Source organism: Perognathus longimembris, chromosome 10 (assembly GCF_023159225.1).
Source record: "Perognathus longimembris pacificus isolate PPM17 chromosome 10, ASM2315922v1, whole genome shotgun sequence".
Lineage (NCBI taxonomy): Eukaryota > Metazoa > Chordata > Mammalia > Rodentia > Heteromyidae > Perognathus > Perognathus longimembris.
Genome location: NC_063170.1, coordinates 45,114,711 through 45,130,576, shown reverse-complemented (window position 1 = coordinate 45,130,576; position 15,866 = coordinate 45,114,711). Strand labels below are relative to the sequence as shown.

At 40.5% G+C, this 15,866-nt stretch overlaps 1 protein-coding gene across 4 annotated transcripts in view; it reads left to right on the top strand.

Annotated features, from left to right (window-relative positions):
• Positions 1–15,866, top strand: part of Thrb (thyroid hormone receptor beta) — a 374,473-nt gene that overhangs the window by 282,662 nt on the left and 75,945 nt on the right. For all 4 annotated transcript variants that reach the window (XM_048355963.1, XM_048355962.1, XM_048355966.1 and 1 more), the window contains one exon: positions 12,406–12,663. In XM_048355963.1, the coding sequence (XP_048211920.1) occupies positions 12,406–12,663 (258 nt within the window). The remainder of the gene's footprint in view (positions 1–12,405; positions 12,664–15,866) is intronic.

Here is a 15,866-nt window from a genome sequence, read left to right as displayed (position 1 = left end):
CACTTGTTCCACCATCCTAAGTAAACCCAGCAGGGAGATGACACAAGGCAAATGTGCCACCGTGTGGCTGGAGAGCATGTGGTGGTTCAGTTATCTCTGCAGAAGCCATCATCTGTAGATGTCATGTAGACATACGCCACAGCAAACAGGATAATTGCTGGCAGCATAATGTTTCTTCTTTAGGCTAAAATTTGCACAGAAAATATTTCAGGCCAGAATTTCAGAGAGCTAGAATGTTTGTTATCCAAAGCTGAGCTTTCCCGCCCCCCCCCCACCCCCGTAAAAATCAGGTCCTTCAAGTTCCTAAGCATCCATGTTCGATTCATTCTGTTGGTATCCATTTGGACGTAAGGTTTTAAATACATGTCTAAAGAAATAGGATCCTTGACTCCATTCTTTTTTTGTACAGATTGTCTTTCCTGAAGAGATGGATAAACCCCTCACATAGCTTATCTGGGTTACAGGAAGTTCCCATTGCTTTCAGACACATGCTCTGTCCTGAGAAGGATCTGGCACAGCTCTGGCCCTTACTAGCTTGGGGACTGATGTGGATGCTTGCTTCTGTAGGCTTCAGCTGCACCCCCTGTGGAGTGGAGTGAGGAAAGCAGCTTCCCATTGCTGCAGGTCACTTTGAGAACCATCTTTACTTTTCTCACACGTCATCTGGGTCTAGCAATAGCCTCTCCCTCAAGTCACTGGAACTGGAAGTTAAGACAACATGGTCTACATCAGATCTGGCCCAGGGCAGGCACTCTATGAGGGTTAGCTCCCAACATCCTAATCACAAATGGAATTATCCTTCTTTCAGTGCTAAATTACTTTGTGACTTTTTAACTTCCAAATAAGCAGCTAGAAAACAAATCAGTGCTCCATTATGTGGGCTGGTTGTTTGTGTTTGTTGTTGTTTTCCCAAGTTCTTTGGATACTTGAAGGCAGAGCCCACCGTAAACATACCACACACAGCCGCAGTGGCAGCAACAGCCAGTGGGAGATGCATTCTCTCCAGACACAGCCGTCTCTTGTTCAGTAAATTTACTGGAATAAAAAAAATTAAATGCTTTTATTTTTTTTAGAAAAACAACTCTTACTATTTGAGGTACAGAGTGAAAAAGGTCAGAATTTGTAAAACCATGGAAACTGAGCAATAAACCCTTCTTTTTTTCTTATTTATTGTCAAAGTGATGTACAGAGAGGTTATAGTTTCATATGTTAGGCCTTGGGTACATGTCTTGTACTGTTTGTTACCTCCTCCCTCATTCCCCCTTCCCCCTCCCCCTTTTCCTGTCCCCCCATAAGTTGTTCAGTTGGTTTACACCAAATGGTTTTGCAGGTGTTACTTTTGGAGTCATTTGTCTTTTTATTCTTTGTCTCTCCCCTTTTACTTCCCTACTTCTAATACCAGTATATACAGTATCCAGTGTACTCAGATAAGATACAGTGATGGTGCGGTACAACCACAGGAAGGGGATACAAGAGAATCATCAAGAATAGAAGCTACGGGCTGGGGATATGGCCTAGTGGCAAGAGTGCTTGCCTCCTATACGTGAAGCCCTGGGTTCGATTCCCCAGCACCACATATACAGAAAATGGCCAGAAGTGGCGCTGTGACTCAAGTGGCAGAGTGCTAGCCTTGAGCAAAGAGAAGCCAGGGACAGTGCTCAGGCCCTGTGTCCAAGGCCCAGGACTGGCAAAAAAAAAAAAAAAAAGAATAGAAGCTACGGTTTCACAAGGCATGTTGAAAGTAATTACAACAGTGATATAGCACTCGTTTCCAGAACATGGAGTTCATTTCACTTAGCATCATCTTATGCATTCATAAGGGCATAGCTATTAGGCTCTTGTGATCCTGTGCTGTGACTAGCCTAAACCTGTGCTAATTATTCCCTATGAGGGAGACCATAGAGTCCATGTTTCTTTGGGTCTGGCTCACTTCACAGTATAATTTTTTCCAAGTCCTTCCATTTCCTTATGAATGGGGCAATGTCATTCTTTCTGATAGAGGCATAAAATTCCATTGTGTATATGTACCACATTTTCCTAATCCATTCGTCTACTGAGGGGCATCTGGGTTGGTTCCATATTCTAGCTATGATAAATTGTGCTGTGATGAACATTGTTGTGCTGGTAGCTTTAGTATGTTCTTGTTTGTGGTCTTTTGGGTAGATGCCCAAAAGTGGGGCTGCTGGGTCAGAGGGGAGCTCTATGTTTAACCTTCTGAAGAATCTCCATACCATTTTCCAGAGTGGCTAGGCCAGTTTACATTCCCACCAACAATGAAGTAGGGTTCCCTTTTGGCCACATCCCCTCCAACATTTATTATTGTTAGTTTTCTTTTTTTTGTTTTTTTGTTTTTTTTGGCCAGTCCTGGGCCTTGGACTCCGGGCCTGAGCACTGTCCCTGGCTTCTTCCCGCTCAAGGCTAGCACTCTGCCACTTGAGCCACAGCGCCGCTTCTGGCCGTTTTCTGTATATGTGGTGCTGGGGAATCGAACCTAGGGCCTCGTGTATCCGAGGCAGGCACTCTTGCCACTAGGCTATATCCCCAGCCCCTTGTTAGTTTTCTTGATAAAGGACATTCTTACTGGGGTGAGGTGGAATCTCAATTTTTTTTTTTTTTTTTTTTGTCCAGTCCTGGGCCTTGGACTCAGGGCCTGAGCACTGTCCCTGGCTTCTTTTTGCTCAAGGCTAGCACTCTGCCACTTGAGCCACAGCACCGCTTCTGGCCGTTTTCTGTATATGTGGTGCTGGGGAATCGAACCTAGGGCCTCGTGTATCCGAGGCAGGCACTCTTGCCACTAGGCCATATCCCCAGCCCCTCAATGTTGTTTTGATTTGCATTTCTTTCATGGCCAGTGATGTAGAGCACTTTTTCATGTCTCTTGGCCATTCTCATTTCTTCATCAGAGAAGCCTCTTTGTAAGTCTTTAGCCCACTTGTTGAGGGGGCTATTGGTTCTTTGCGGTTTTGTTTTGGAGAAATTTAATTTGTTTAATTCTACATATATTTTAGATATGAGGCCTTTGTTCGTTGTATGGCTGGTAAAGATCTTTTCCCAGTCTGTGGGCTTTCTGTTTATCTTGCAAGCTATGTCCTTTGCCCTACAGAAGCTCTGCAGCTTGATGCAGTCCCATTTGTCCATCCTTTCTTTGATTTGTAGCATTTCTGGGTCTTTGTTAAGGAAGTTTCATCCTGTGCCAAGGAGCCCAAGTGTTTCTCCTACTCCTTCATTCCCTTTAAAATCAGGAGCAAGACAAGGATGTCCACTCTCTCCCCTGCTCTTCAACATAGTACTAGAATTCCTAGCCAGAGCAATTAGGCAAGAAGAAAACATAAAGTGGATCCAAATAGGAAAAGATGTAGTTAAACTTGCTCTCTTCACAGATGACATGATCCTATACCTAAAGAAACCCATAGACTCTACTCCCAAGCTACTAGAGCTTATTCAAAACTTTGGCAAAGTAGCAGGATATAAAATAAACCCTCAAAAATCAGTGACTTTCTATATGCTAATACCTGAAGACCAAGGCCAAAATCAGGAAAGCAACTCCTTTTGTAATAGCCTCAAGAAACATAAAATACCTAAGAATAACCTTAACCAAAGAAGTGAAAGACCTCTGTGATGAGAACTTTAAAAACATGAAAAACGAAATTAAGGCAGAACTCTGGGCCTGGGTGCTATCCCTGAGCTCTGAGCTCCTTTTGCTCAAGGCTGTCTCTCTACCACTTCAGCCCTGGCACTACTTCAGCTTTTTCTAAGTAGTTTATTGGAGATAAGAGTCTCATGGACTTTTCTGCCCAGGCTGGTTTGAAACCACAATCTTTAGATCTCAGCCTCCTGAGTAGCCTAGGATTGCAAGCATGAGCTCAGGTGCTCGGCCTGCATTTGGATCTTGACCTTGCCATTTATTTACTGTGTGACCTCTAGCAGTGGTTGAACCTGCCAGTGCTCCCAATATCTTTATAAAAATGAGGATAATCATTCTAGAATTACTGTAAAGATGAAGCGGGAAACGCTCCGACTAAGTGCCAGGCATAGTCATCTTACATAAAATATTAGCTGCTGCTTTTTATTATTTTGCTGAATGTCTCTGGCAAGGGAAACCTACCAAAAAAAAGATTATAATAAAAAATCTTGGTGTTTGGATTTTCCCATCTCATGAATGAAATTAACCATTTGGGAAATAAAGACCTTTAAAGCACCTCCTTTTTAATATCTCATCAAATACTATGTTCCCCTCCAAACAAGAAAATTCACAGGTCTTATCTCTATATTAGATATGATATTATAATAAGTAATGGTAAATACTAAGTCTCACCACCAAAGTTTAAATTAAGAAAACAGCACAATTAACAAATTCAGTCTGCTTGGTATAGAAACTACCAAACAGATCTGAGACTCAGGTATGCCCGCAAGTGACTTGGAGATCTTATTAAAATGACAGGCTGGCTCTGGACCAAACTTGTTTTGAACAAGCTCCCAGGTTACGCTGATGCTGTAAGTCTTGGAATACTTTGAGTGCTAAGGGCTTAGATATTTGCCACCTTTTGAGGAAGCTAGGGGCAGCTGAACCTGGTTGGAGGTGGACAGGTTGGAGGGGGGCAGGCTGCAGGAACTCATCACCCCGCCCCTCTCCAGCCTCAGGCTCACCAACTCTATTTAAGGCGATTGAAAAGCATAAAAAAAGGCCTGCAAAGGACTGTCCCTGAACTGTAAAAGAATCACAGAACTGCAACTGGGCCCACCTAGAGTAATACAATACCTTTCACAACACAGGTAGGTCAAAACAATTTGGTTTTCCCTCTAGGCCCTTTTATTTTTCTGTCTGTTGCGTTGTGTTTTATTTTTGGTAGGGTTTGAATTCAGAGCCTCACATTTACTTGGCTTGCCAGCTCCCCTGGCGCTCTCTCACTTGTCCTGACTCCAGCTTGGATTTATTCTGGTTATTTAGGAGACGACGTCTTGTAGATTTTTCTGCCCAGGCTGGCTTCAAACTTTGCTGTTTTGGATCTCGGCCTCCTGAGTAGCTAGAATTATAGGCATGAACCACTAGCTCCTGGCTATTTTGTTTCTTGGGATTGCGTTTTTTTGTGTGTTATTTTTTAACCAGTCATGGGGCTTGGGCTTGAGGCCTAAGCACCGCCCCTGGCTTCTTTTAGCACTCTACCACTTGAGCCACAGCTTCACTTCCAGCTTTTTCTGTTTATGTGGTGCTGAGGAATAGAACCCAGAGCTTCATGGCAAGCACTCTATTGCTAAGCCACATTCCCAGCCCCAGGACTACATCTTTGTATGTGCCCTTGGAGGCTTTGAATTTGATTATAGGCCTGTACCACAATGCAGAACCTCTTCCCTCTAGTCCTACTATTTGGATAATGTATGGGAGGTGCAGACTGTAAGGAAGATGGCTTAGGGGACAATAGATACCCAGTGATGGTTATTACCACTAAGGCCCACTTAGTGAAATGCATATATATAGTATTATTTTGAGGTCTTGAAAACTTCCCCCCAAAGTCTCTACTTACAAAAGTCTTCAGATCTAAAAGTCTTGCCTGAAGTTATAGCCTAGAATAAGACAAATGCTTAACATGGTAGAACCCCTTCCCAAACAAAACTTCCCTGAGTCCAAATGTTCCCGAAATGAAGAGAACATCTGCCTTGATCTTGATCCTAGATAATTCTTTTTAGAAACAGAAAAATATAGTGATATACTATGAAAACCCCAGGGGTGGACAGCAACTGGTAGAGCTATTTGTCATACTGTTCACACCACAAATACTTTTGTCCATTTGCTAATCCCTAAGTGTAGCATATTAAATGAATCTGTTCTGTTACCAAGTGCTGAGACTCCCTCTTCCAGGGGGATGGAGAAAATGAATCTGATTACTCAACAGTCACACTCATGCAGTTTACTTGAAAAATTCTAAATGTTTGTTCTTTATCCACAAATTATATCCCAGCCCATTTTCCACAGTTAGTAAAGATTCACATGCATTTCCTGCTTTGGGAAGGGGCAGTCCACATTTGGGAACTCAAGAAGAGCCAGCATCAGAGCCTACCTTACACTTTCAAAAATGCTGGTTGCAATTTGTGGGCAGGGGTGGGAGGAAGAAATTTGGGGAAAGCAAAATGAAAAACAATGTACTCATTACCTGGCTTATGAAATGGTAGCCCCTCTGTACAACATATTAATAGTAATAATAAACTTATTTTTTAAATGCTGCTTGCAACCAAAAGGATAAGCATTATGCTTTGAACCTCCACACAGGAGAACCTATCTAATCCTGGAAGGAAACATCTGTTCCCTTGTATATGCATTGGTGGCTCTTTAATATGAATGTTGTTGAACAGCTGTAGCTTTTCTAATCTCCTAAATGGAATCTCTGTGGCCTTTAGAGTAATTACCTCAAAAGGTTGAGTCATTTAACCTGAGGATTCTCCAATAAAATCCAGTATAAATTATAGAAAACCAAATGACCATTCTACTCTGTGCTCCAGAAAGAATTTGGTCTGCCTTTGAAGCCCCTGGCCAATGCTCCAGCAGCCAGGTAGTTATCCTATAGTTAAATAACTACAAAGTGTTGCTTATAATCCTCATCACCACCAATGAAGGTATTGCCGCCATCTCTGAACATGTGTTATGGTTTACTTGGTTTTACTTTTTTTATTTCAGGCTCCCTGTTAAAATATGTTGATGTATACCATTGAAATGTTCTAAACACAAACTTTTTAAAACTGTTCATGGGTTTCACTTATTATCAAGAGATTATCATTGTAGTTTCTGGTTTCAGAATAATTATTTGAGGTTTCTATGCCCATGGTGATTGTTTTTCATTGGAAAGTGATTGCCTAATGGAATACACAGAAAAACCAGAGAACTGGAAACAGCCAGATAAGGAAAAGATTCCTTTGTCTCTTAGCAGCCCCCAAGTCTCACTCACTTAATGGACTTGGAGTCCCTGCCAGTGAAATAAGAGAAACCCTCTGTGATAGCAAACTAAAATTCACTGCACATACACACAGAAAAGTCCAGTCTCAAAAGGAGGGAAAATTAATAGGCAGGTGCTCAGTAAAAGAAAGACAAAACCATATGACAATGGAAAGCAACCTACCTGAAACAAAGACCATAAATTGTAAGACTTATCCACAAGAAGATATTTTGAGGATACCTTCAGCAAAGGGTAACCAACCACTAGCCTCCATCAACTCTCATTGCTGAAGGGCAGCTGCAGACATATTGTTGAGATGGAATGTTTGAGCATATTATTAGCCTCCAGCACTCAATCCCTTCATTCTATAATATTTTTCTAATCTCTAGTTGTACAATGAAGCTGCCATTTATCAAAGCAGTTTATGAATACAATGCCTCTCGATCAGTGTCCCCCCTTTCAACATTCTCACCCAGCCTCCAAGCTACCCTTGGCCTTTTCTTGATTTTGTAGTATATATGATGAATTCTTGACTGCATTCTCCCCCCACCACCTCCTCTTCATCTGTGTACCCATCTCCTTTGGCCCCACCCACCTCCTCGCAACTACCCATTCCTGGGTGCCTATTCTGTTGGGCTTTGAGTTTCTAAGGAATTACACTATTAGAGTTCTCCCCAGAGTCTACCATATTTCAGTCAATAACCTTTGTAAGCACTTGGATCTACCCAACTATTAATAGATTCATGGGCTAGTTCTAGCCACATTGTATCATAAATTCTACACTATTAATGAAGCTGAACTTTAAAAAAATTCAATGCAAATGTAAGTAGAACTTTTTCTTCACGTTTTTTTTTTCTTTTTTGCCTGTCCTGGGGCTTGAACTCAGGGCCTGAGCACAGTCCCTGGCTTCTTTTTGCTCAAGGCTCACACTCTACCACTTGAGCCACAGTACTACTTCCAGCTGTTTCTGTTTATATGGTGCTGAGGAATCAAACCAGGCTGGATAGCTGGAACCTTGCCTTTGTTTTGAGCTGAGCACTAACACAGAACCTGGTACATTCAAGAAAGCTCATTGCCTGAGTGTATAGCACAAAGTGGAGATTTTTAGTATTAATACCAGTATTTATTAAAGTAATTTATATACAATAATATGGTTTCCTTCTTCATCTTTGTACGAATTCTTTTAGAAGTAGCCTCCTCTCAAGTTGTGACCTGAACTATAGAATGTGCTTTAGAATAGCCAGAACTTTCTACTCCATTGCTCGAGTCTAAATTACAGAGAATGCCAAAGTAGTATTTTGTCCCAATCTCAAGGTCCAAGGTTTCTACCCTTGAGATACTAGCATACCTACATACACAAGGAAGATCTTAGAAACTATACACAGTTGTGTGTTGTTGGAACAAATAAATGGTTTCCAAATGCAGGAAAAACATCACAGATTTACATAGTTAGGGGTGGCTGTGTGGGTTGTACCTAAAACTAATCTGAATAATGAGAATGATTAAATTCTTGTCTCTCCCTTTCTCAACAATGTTTGGCTATGTGTCACAAGCTGGTATCAAACTTACAATATTTCGAATTCACACTCCTACGTGCTGGGATTATCAGTTGTATGCCACCATGCACTGCTGACACTTATTATAATGAGGGGCCAGGGAATCCCAACTTAATCAGCTCACCCTTGCTAACCAGTTTATAAGGTGCTGACTCCCTTTGTGTCCTGAAATACTTGAACAATTTTGGTATAATTTTCCCTCCTTGATGGACAGATTTCTATCATCTTTAGTGAAATCTCCAGAGTTATACATAGGCAGTTAGACTAATGAAGTTTGGGGGGGGGGTTCCTTTGCAAAAGATGTTTTAGATCAGTGTTGTGACATTCAAAGCCATTAGTGATGGTTATCAAATGCAAAATTCAACCCTTTCTGTCTAAATTCCCTGAAACATACAGCTTGATCGGTAACTAATTTAGCAGCAGACCACATATCCATGTAGTTATTTTCTACTTAACAAATTTTCATCATAACTGGCATGAAATTGATCATCCTGGTGGCTAGAATATGAAGTATTAAAAGCCAAATGTTAGCCAAATACCAGTAGTGCATGCCTGTAATCCTAGCTTTTAAGGAGGCTATTCCGGAGAATTGCAGGTTCAAAGAAGCATGATTAAGAGATTGTGTGGCTAAGAAAATGATTATTTCTATAGTCCCCCCATTAAAAAAAATCTTATATTTCTATTCTGTACAATATTTCCTAGATAATGCTCTCAAAACAGACTTCTTGAATAAATAGTTGTTTACATCCTACCTGGAACCCACAAGATAACATTCACACCTGACTTTTAATGTGTCAGTTAGAAAACCCCCAAAACAACTGATGGATTTTTGAACAACAATGCAAATTTACTCTGAGGCTATTTAAAACATGAAAATCTGATGAGGTTACTTACATATCTAACACCTAGTAATCATTTTCTTAAATTTATCTTACCCTGTGAATCTCAAACTGTTGGTTTTCAAAGTCACATGGGGTTATCAATCAATGTTGCCTGGAGAACACATACCGAGCCTAATTCAGAAGTTGGGTCTTCTGTGTGTTTAATAGCTCCTCAGGAGATCCTGATAGACACCAACATTTGAAAATCACTGGTTGAATCTTCAGGATCTTTTCTAAAAGGAAACATCCTATTGCTCTGAGCATTATGGGAGGCAATTATATTGGCACTGGACATGGTAATAGAAAACATTCTTGAGAATAATTATTGCCAGCCCTATGAACATGGTAGTCTTGGACTTCTTGTTATTGATAGCCCACCCACTAGGTAGATACTACGGGGCCTGGTGTAATGGCTGTCTCATCCTTCCTTAGGAATGGAATAGCAATTGCTTGTCTCTACCAACCTCCTGTTGTTAAGGATCAAAAATCCTTTTAAAAACAAATTCCTGTTAGGATTTCCCATAACCCAATGAGGACTTTTCAGTCTCCATTTCCCTGCATTGCCCCAACCAATAAGCCTGCTAGTTAAGCAAATGAATGTTATTGTGAAGGTAATTGCAGACAGTAATTATGAGCTCACAAATGCCTCCTGAGAATGCAGCCCTTTTCCCAATCCATCTCAAGTGCTCAGGAAAGTGGCAGGCAGTCTTATCCTTTGCCCCACCCTGAACATAGCCTCATAAGAAACCCCTTCTTGCTGGTCCAATGGACATGCTGAGCGAACTTTAACAGGCTGTGCTATATGCCAGTATTCCTTGGGTGCCATGCCTTTCACTTTTCATCAAAGCCCTGTTTCACCAGGGAGTGGCAACTACCCAGTTTGGCTACCTTTCTTCCTTTCTGTTGGCACTAGGGAATTAGTATTATTTTTTTTAGAATCTCTGTAGAGAAAAAAAATTGAAACTATCGAAGGCTTTCTAAAATACCATGAGAACTTTAACATTTAAATTGAACTTTACAGGATACAATTTGCTGGTGATTGCTTCTGAAAATCTAATCGGTACTGTGGAAATGTGCATGGGTGATTTTTTTTCTGTAGAAATAAAATGTAGCTCTTCAGGCCCCGAATTAACATTTGCATTCAGCTACTTTTTATTTAGTTCATGAAAACCTTAAATTCTCATTGATAATACTTGAATAGATTCTACTTAGATATGATTGGTCTGAAATACAAGGCAGTCTCCCAAGGCCTCCAACCATTGTTTCCTTTTCATGGAGAGAATAAATGGTAGTAATTGCATTAGTGGCTGGCATGTTTGAACCTTAGAACTGAGGCCAGATCTTTCTGGTTCACCATGCAATCAATAATGTTCTATAAACACCGAGAAGAAAGTACCCATATTTATTTAACTTACCTGATAACAAGACCTCACAAGGCCCTTTCCATACAGTGCATCTTCAGAGCTCTTCTCTGAACAAGATCAAAGGTTATATCCCCAAAGTAGCACACTGTTGATTTTTGTAAAGGAGACTTTGCTTATGAGCCAAATTAAAACTACTTCCAGCCCTAGCATTTCTATTTACAAAGAAATTTCTACTTCACAAAAAAGCATGTACTAATTAGCATTTTGTTGTTGTTCAGTCTTCCCAAAAGTGGAAGTAGAAAGCACGTGAGTCTCACAAGTAACAAGAGGACTCTGAAGTGTAAGCATAACCTCCAAAAGTAACAGACAGTAGTTTACACCTTTAGAGAAACCATACAGCCAACCTCAGCTGAAAATGTCTGACTTCAGAGAGGGAGTTTCTATAAAGCTAAACTAGATAGCTAGTGTTCCTCATTTGATACTCCTTTTAAATGTCTGCAAATTCCCTGGGCTACACCCAGGTCAGCGATGACTTGACTATGAGCATCAGGATACGGTTATTCATAGCATTTTGGTGATTTTAATATAAAGAAATCCACATTGATTATAGTCTTTCCACTATTGTATGGCCACTTGACTAGGAAGACTCTATAAGTTTTCCCAGTGTTGACAGACAGTTGCTTAAGAACTTCAGGGAATAAGGATAGCCAGATATTTAGATTTTTAAATGTCTGTGAATTAGCATATAGACACATATGTACTGCTTATTTTTTTCTTTCTGCTTTATTTCCTGTAAAGACATAAAGAAGTATTTGCCACCAAGGAGATAGATGGAAATTTTTTTTCATGTTCTTGATACTTCCCCCATTTCCTAAAGGACAGGCCTTCACATTTCTATAAACTGAATAGAAAGAATATAATATGCATAAAGAAGTTACTGATACCCAAGCCAAAGAGATTTGGAGCTCCTTCATGCTGTTACCCATTTCTTACTTTGCCATCCAGCTAAAGTATTCCCTGCTTCCCTTGTCTCACCTCAGTGCCAGCTTGAGGCTACATTGAAATCCTTTATAAAATTCATTTTTCAGATTTCGTTCCTTGGGTTTAGAGGAGGGGTGTTTGTTTGGTTTTGTGTATATTTTGTATTTGGGTATAAGGTAGTGATAACAAATATCACTAGCAGTGTGGCCATGTGAGTGTATTCTACTTAAGTACCTGAGTGTCTTTCAGGTCAGCCTGTGATAAAACCCAAGTCAAACAAGGCTGAATCCCAGATGTTTTATGTCCTGAGAATCTAACCTAAGGTCATGGCCAGCCTTGCCTCCCAAAGACCTCACATGGACATCTAAGCAGTGACATAAAGCAGTGTCAACTTGCTCTTGGGCCATTGCTGTAGGCAGGGTACGGGTGAAATATAGCCATGGAAGAGCAAAAATCTTTCTAGGGATTGAAAGTAAAGAGAGTGTTTTGATGACTCCAATATTAGCAGTCTATCTACTGTGACTAAATGGCCCCAGGCTGACGGAGCCTGCATCTCATCACTGCTGTCAGACAGAGGGCAGGGGAGTGCTGTCAGCCCCAAAGAACCAAGCAACAGCCTGCCTTTCAGAACTTGGCATCTCTGCAAAACCTTGACAATGCCAGCAGCTCATCACCTCATGTTTTTCAACCCATCCAGAAAATGGCCTTCCAGCCTGGGACAAACCGAAGCACTGTCCAGAGCGGGGGGAGGATTGGAAGCTAGTAGGAATGTCTGAAGCCTGCCTGCATAGGAAGAGCCATGCAGAGAGGCGCAGCACACTGAAGAATGAGCAATCACCACACCTCATCCAATCCACTTGGACGAACTCAATCTTCCATCTGGACCACGACGATGTGAACGATCAGAGTGTCTCCAGCGCCCAGGCCTTCCAAACAGAGGAGAAGAAATGTAAAGGTAACCAGATTTTTTTTTTTATTATCACCTTGCACAAGGTTAAAAAAAAGTATCTATTCCAACTATATACTCTATTTCTTTAGTGCATAGCATCCATCCATGTGTTTTCCTCAACTCTTCTGTCAGGTTTATCTTCAACTTCTCTTTTAAATATAAACAAGTAGGATCCAGAAGAGAGCAATTAATTTTAGTTTCACATTGTGTTGGGACACTTGGAGCAAAAACATGTTTATTTCTTTAATTAGCAGAAGGCCTGTAAGTTTTGGCTTTAATTCTATTTTTAGATCTGAGTGGAAACAGAGTTGGTTTTTTATTTTGCTACTTGCTCAGAATGGAGTATGTAAATATATCCACGTGTTCATTTTTACACTTGTGCCAGCAGCTAGACAGATTACCCTGCCTTTTACCTAAATAGAAAATGGATATTCAGAAGAGAAGTTTTAAGTTGTCTTTTACTCATTAAATTCTTGTGTCATTATACTGAATGGGGGAGATTATGGTGTTAGAAGGTTATCACCTCATAAGAAGAAAAAAAGTTGAACTGGTCTAAATTCCTGGTTGTCTTGAGACTTAGTGGTTCCTCACCTCAAATCACCTCCACCCCAACAGATGGCTCGGTGCTGATCGCTTTATGGTTTTAGGGCTTCCCAAAATGTGTTTCTCAAATCGATTTGTGTCTTTCAGCATCTAGGATCCTGTCACTTCCCATGTTTTCTGATTTAGAGTATAAAAACTAAAAAGTGTCATTTTGGTTTTTGTTGAGGACTTTTACTCATGGAAGAGTTTAAATTGTATACTCTACAAATCACATGATCATATACCTAAGAATCACATGGTCATATACCAATGTATAATAATGAAAATTTGTAGACTTCCAAATGTGACTTATACCAACTTTAACCTTGAACATAAATGCAAAATTGTTTGTCATTCTTGCAAAAGGGCATTCTTGTTTTTCTGAAAATAGTTTTAAAGCCCGTTGTATCCCATTTACCAGGAAAATTAAGTATACTGATGGTTTGAATTGAAAATAGTGTATCCAAATGTTATGATTAACAAGGGATCTGAGCAGCAAAACTAGACATGGTCCCTTTGAGAAGGTTTGTGTTTGAACCGCCATGTTTATTGTTTAAGAGATTTGAAATTTTGAAAGGAATAATAAAAAGAGCAAATAGTGTCTCAAAGGAATCACAATGTAGGATGGGTTTCTGTGTGTGTGAGTGTACCTACCTTTGTTTAAAAATCATTGAGATTGGGCTGGGGATTTGGCCTAGTGGCAAGAGTGCCTGCCTTGGATACACGAAGCCCTAGGTTCGATTCCCCAGCACCACATATACAGAAAACGGCCAGAAGCGGCGCTGTGGCTCAAGTGGCAGAGTGCTAGCCTTGAGCGGGAAGAAGCCAGGGACAGTGCTCAGGCCCTGAGTCCAAGGCCCAGGACTGGCCAAAAAAAAAAAAAAAATCATTGAGATTTAACACTAGTGAACAAATTTTAGCAGATTTTTATCTTCAAATTTTATAGGCAGTCTTAAAACCTCATTTGTCTTTGGTTCATAGTAAAATGCCAACAACACACTCCAAATGCTCCTGTGATTTAAGAAGTACTCTCACAGGGCTGGGAATGTGGCTTAGTAGTAGAGTGCTTGCCTAGCATGCATGAAGCCCTGGGTTTGATTCTTCAGTACCATATTAACAGAAAAAGGTAGAAGTGGTGCTGTGGCTCAAGTGATAGAGTGTTAGCCTTGAGCAAAAGGAAGCCAGGGACAGTGGTTGAGCTCTGAGTTCAAGCCCCAGGACTGGCAAAAAAAGAAAAAGAAATGTAACCATGGATACTATATATACTGGTATTAGGACTAGGAAAGTGAAAGAGAATATCAAAATCGAGAGACAAAGGATAAAAAGACAAACGACTCCAAAAGAAATACTTGCAAAACCATTTGCTGTAAACCAACTGAACAACTCATGGAGGTAGAGGGAAAGGGGGAGGGGGGAGGGGGGAATGAGGGAGGAGGTAACAAATAGTACAAGAAATGTACCCATGGCCTAACGTATGAAACTGTAACCTCTCTGTACATCACTTTGACAATAAATAAGTAATTATTTTTTAAAAAAGAAATGTACTCATTACCTGACTTGTATAGCTGTAATACCTCTGTGCATTACCTTTACAGTAATAAAAATGTTTTTTAAGTACTTTCATGAATTAAGGTTGATTCAATCACAATTGATACCCACATTCATTCATTCATAACATCTATTCTCATTAATAAGAAGTACTGGCCTAGAGTTCCTAGAGTTACCAACACTATGCTTTTCAGTTTGTTGGTGTGCCTTTAAAATGAGAGGAAACTGGCATGGTTCCTACAAGGCCCCAGTACTTAAGAGGCTAAAGTCAGAAAGTTTCTAGCTCAAGGCCAACCTAGGTGACATAGCAAGATCCTGTCTAAAAATAAAGGGATAGTGGGGAGGGAGAGGGAAAAGTCTCTGGATGCAAAACCTAGACATATAGAACAGAAGCTAAGACCACAGCTTTTAGAGATTGACATATTATGGGTAGAATCCTAGCCCTTTTTCTTTTCTATCTTTGAGCAAAGTTACAAGATGGCTGATAAAACTAAATCAACTACTGTATTTGAGCATTTGACATGATTTCTAACATGTAGTGTCCTCTAAATAGCAACTGGCACTTTCTGTGATTATTACGATTCTGCTATGTATCCTTAAATTGTGTATCTCCTTCTGTCCATGTGTTCCTGGCAAGAAATGGAGGGGAGAATAGCAGGGGTGTGCTGAGTGGGGTGGGGCATTTCTTGGAAGCCTGCACATTCTCCCAGCCCTTTTCCACGGAAGGTCAGAGATTATGCAAAAGGAAGATATAATTGGTCAAGTGCATGATTCTAGTGGAAAGGAAACTAAGATAAATTTCCCTGTGATTTTCAGAGGTACCACCAGGATTCACCTTAATCTGTTCACAAGACAGTGCACTCATTAAACATGAAAATGTTACCAGGAGCCTATATCAGCAGGGCCCAAAAATCTTAACTCAATTTGACTCCTTCAGAAGGGACACCTGTATTTATTTAGAGAAGCACCAGAGAGGCCAGGAAAATACAGTGGGTAATCTGCCTTTCCTCTTTGGAATTCTTACCCATCCACTTACCTGTTATATCTATTGTCACTCTGGACTATCTGACATGATATAT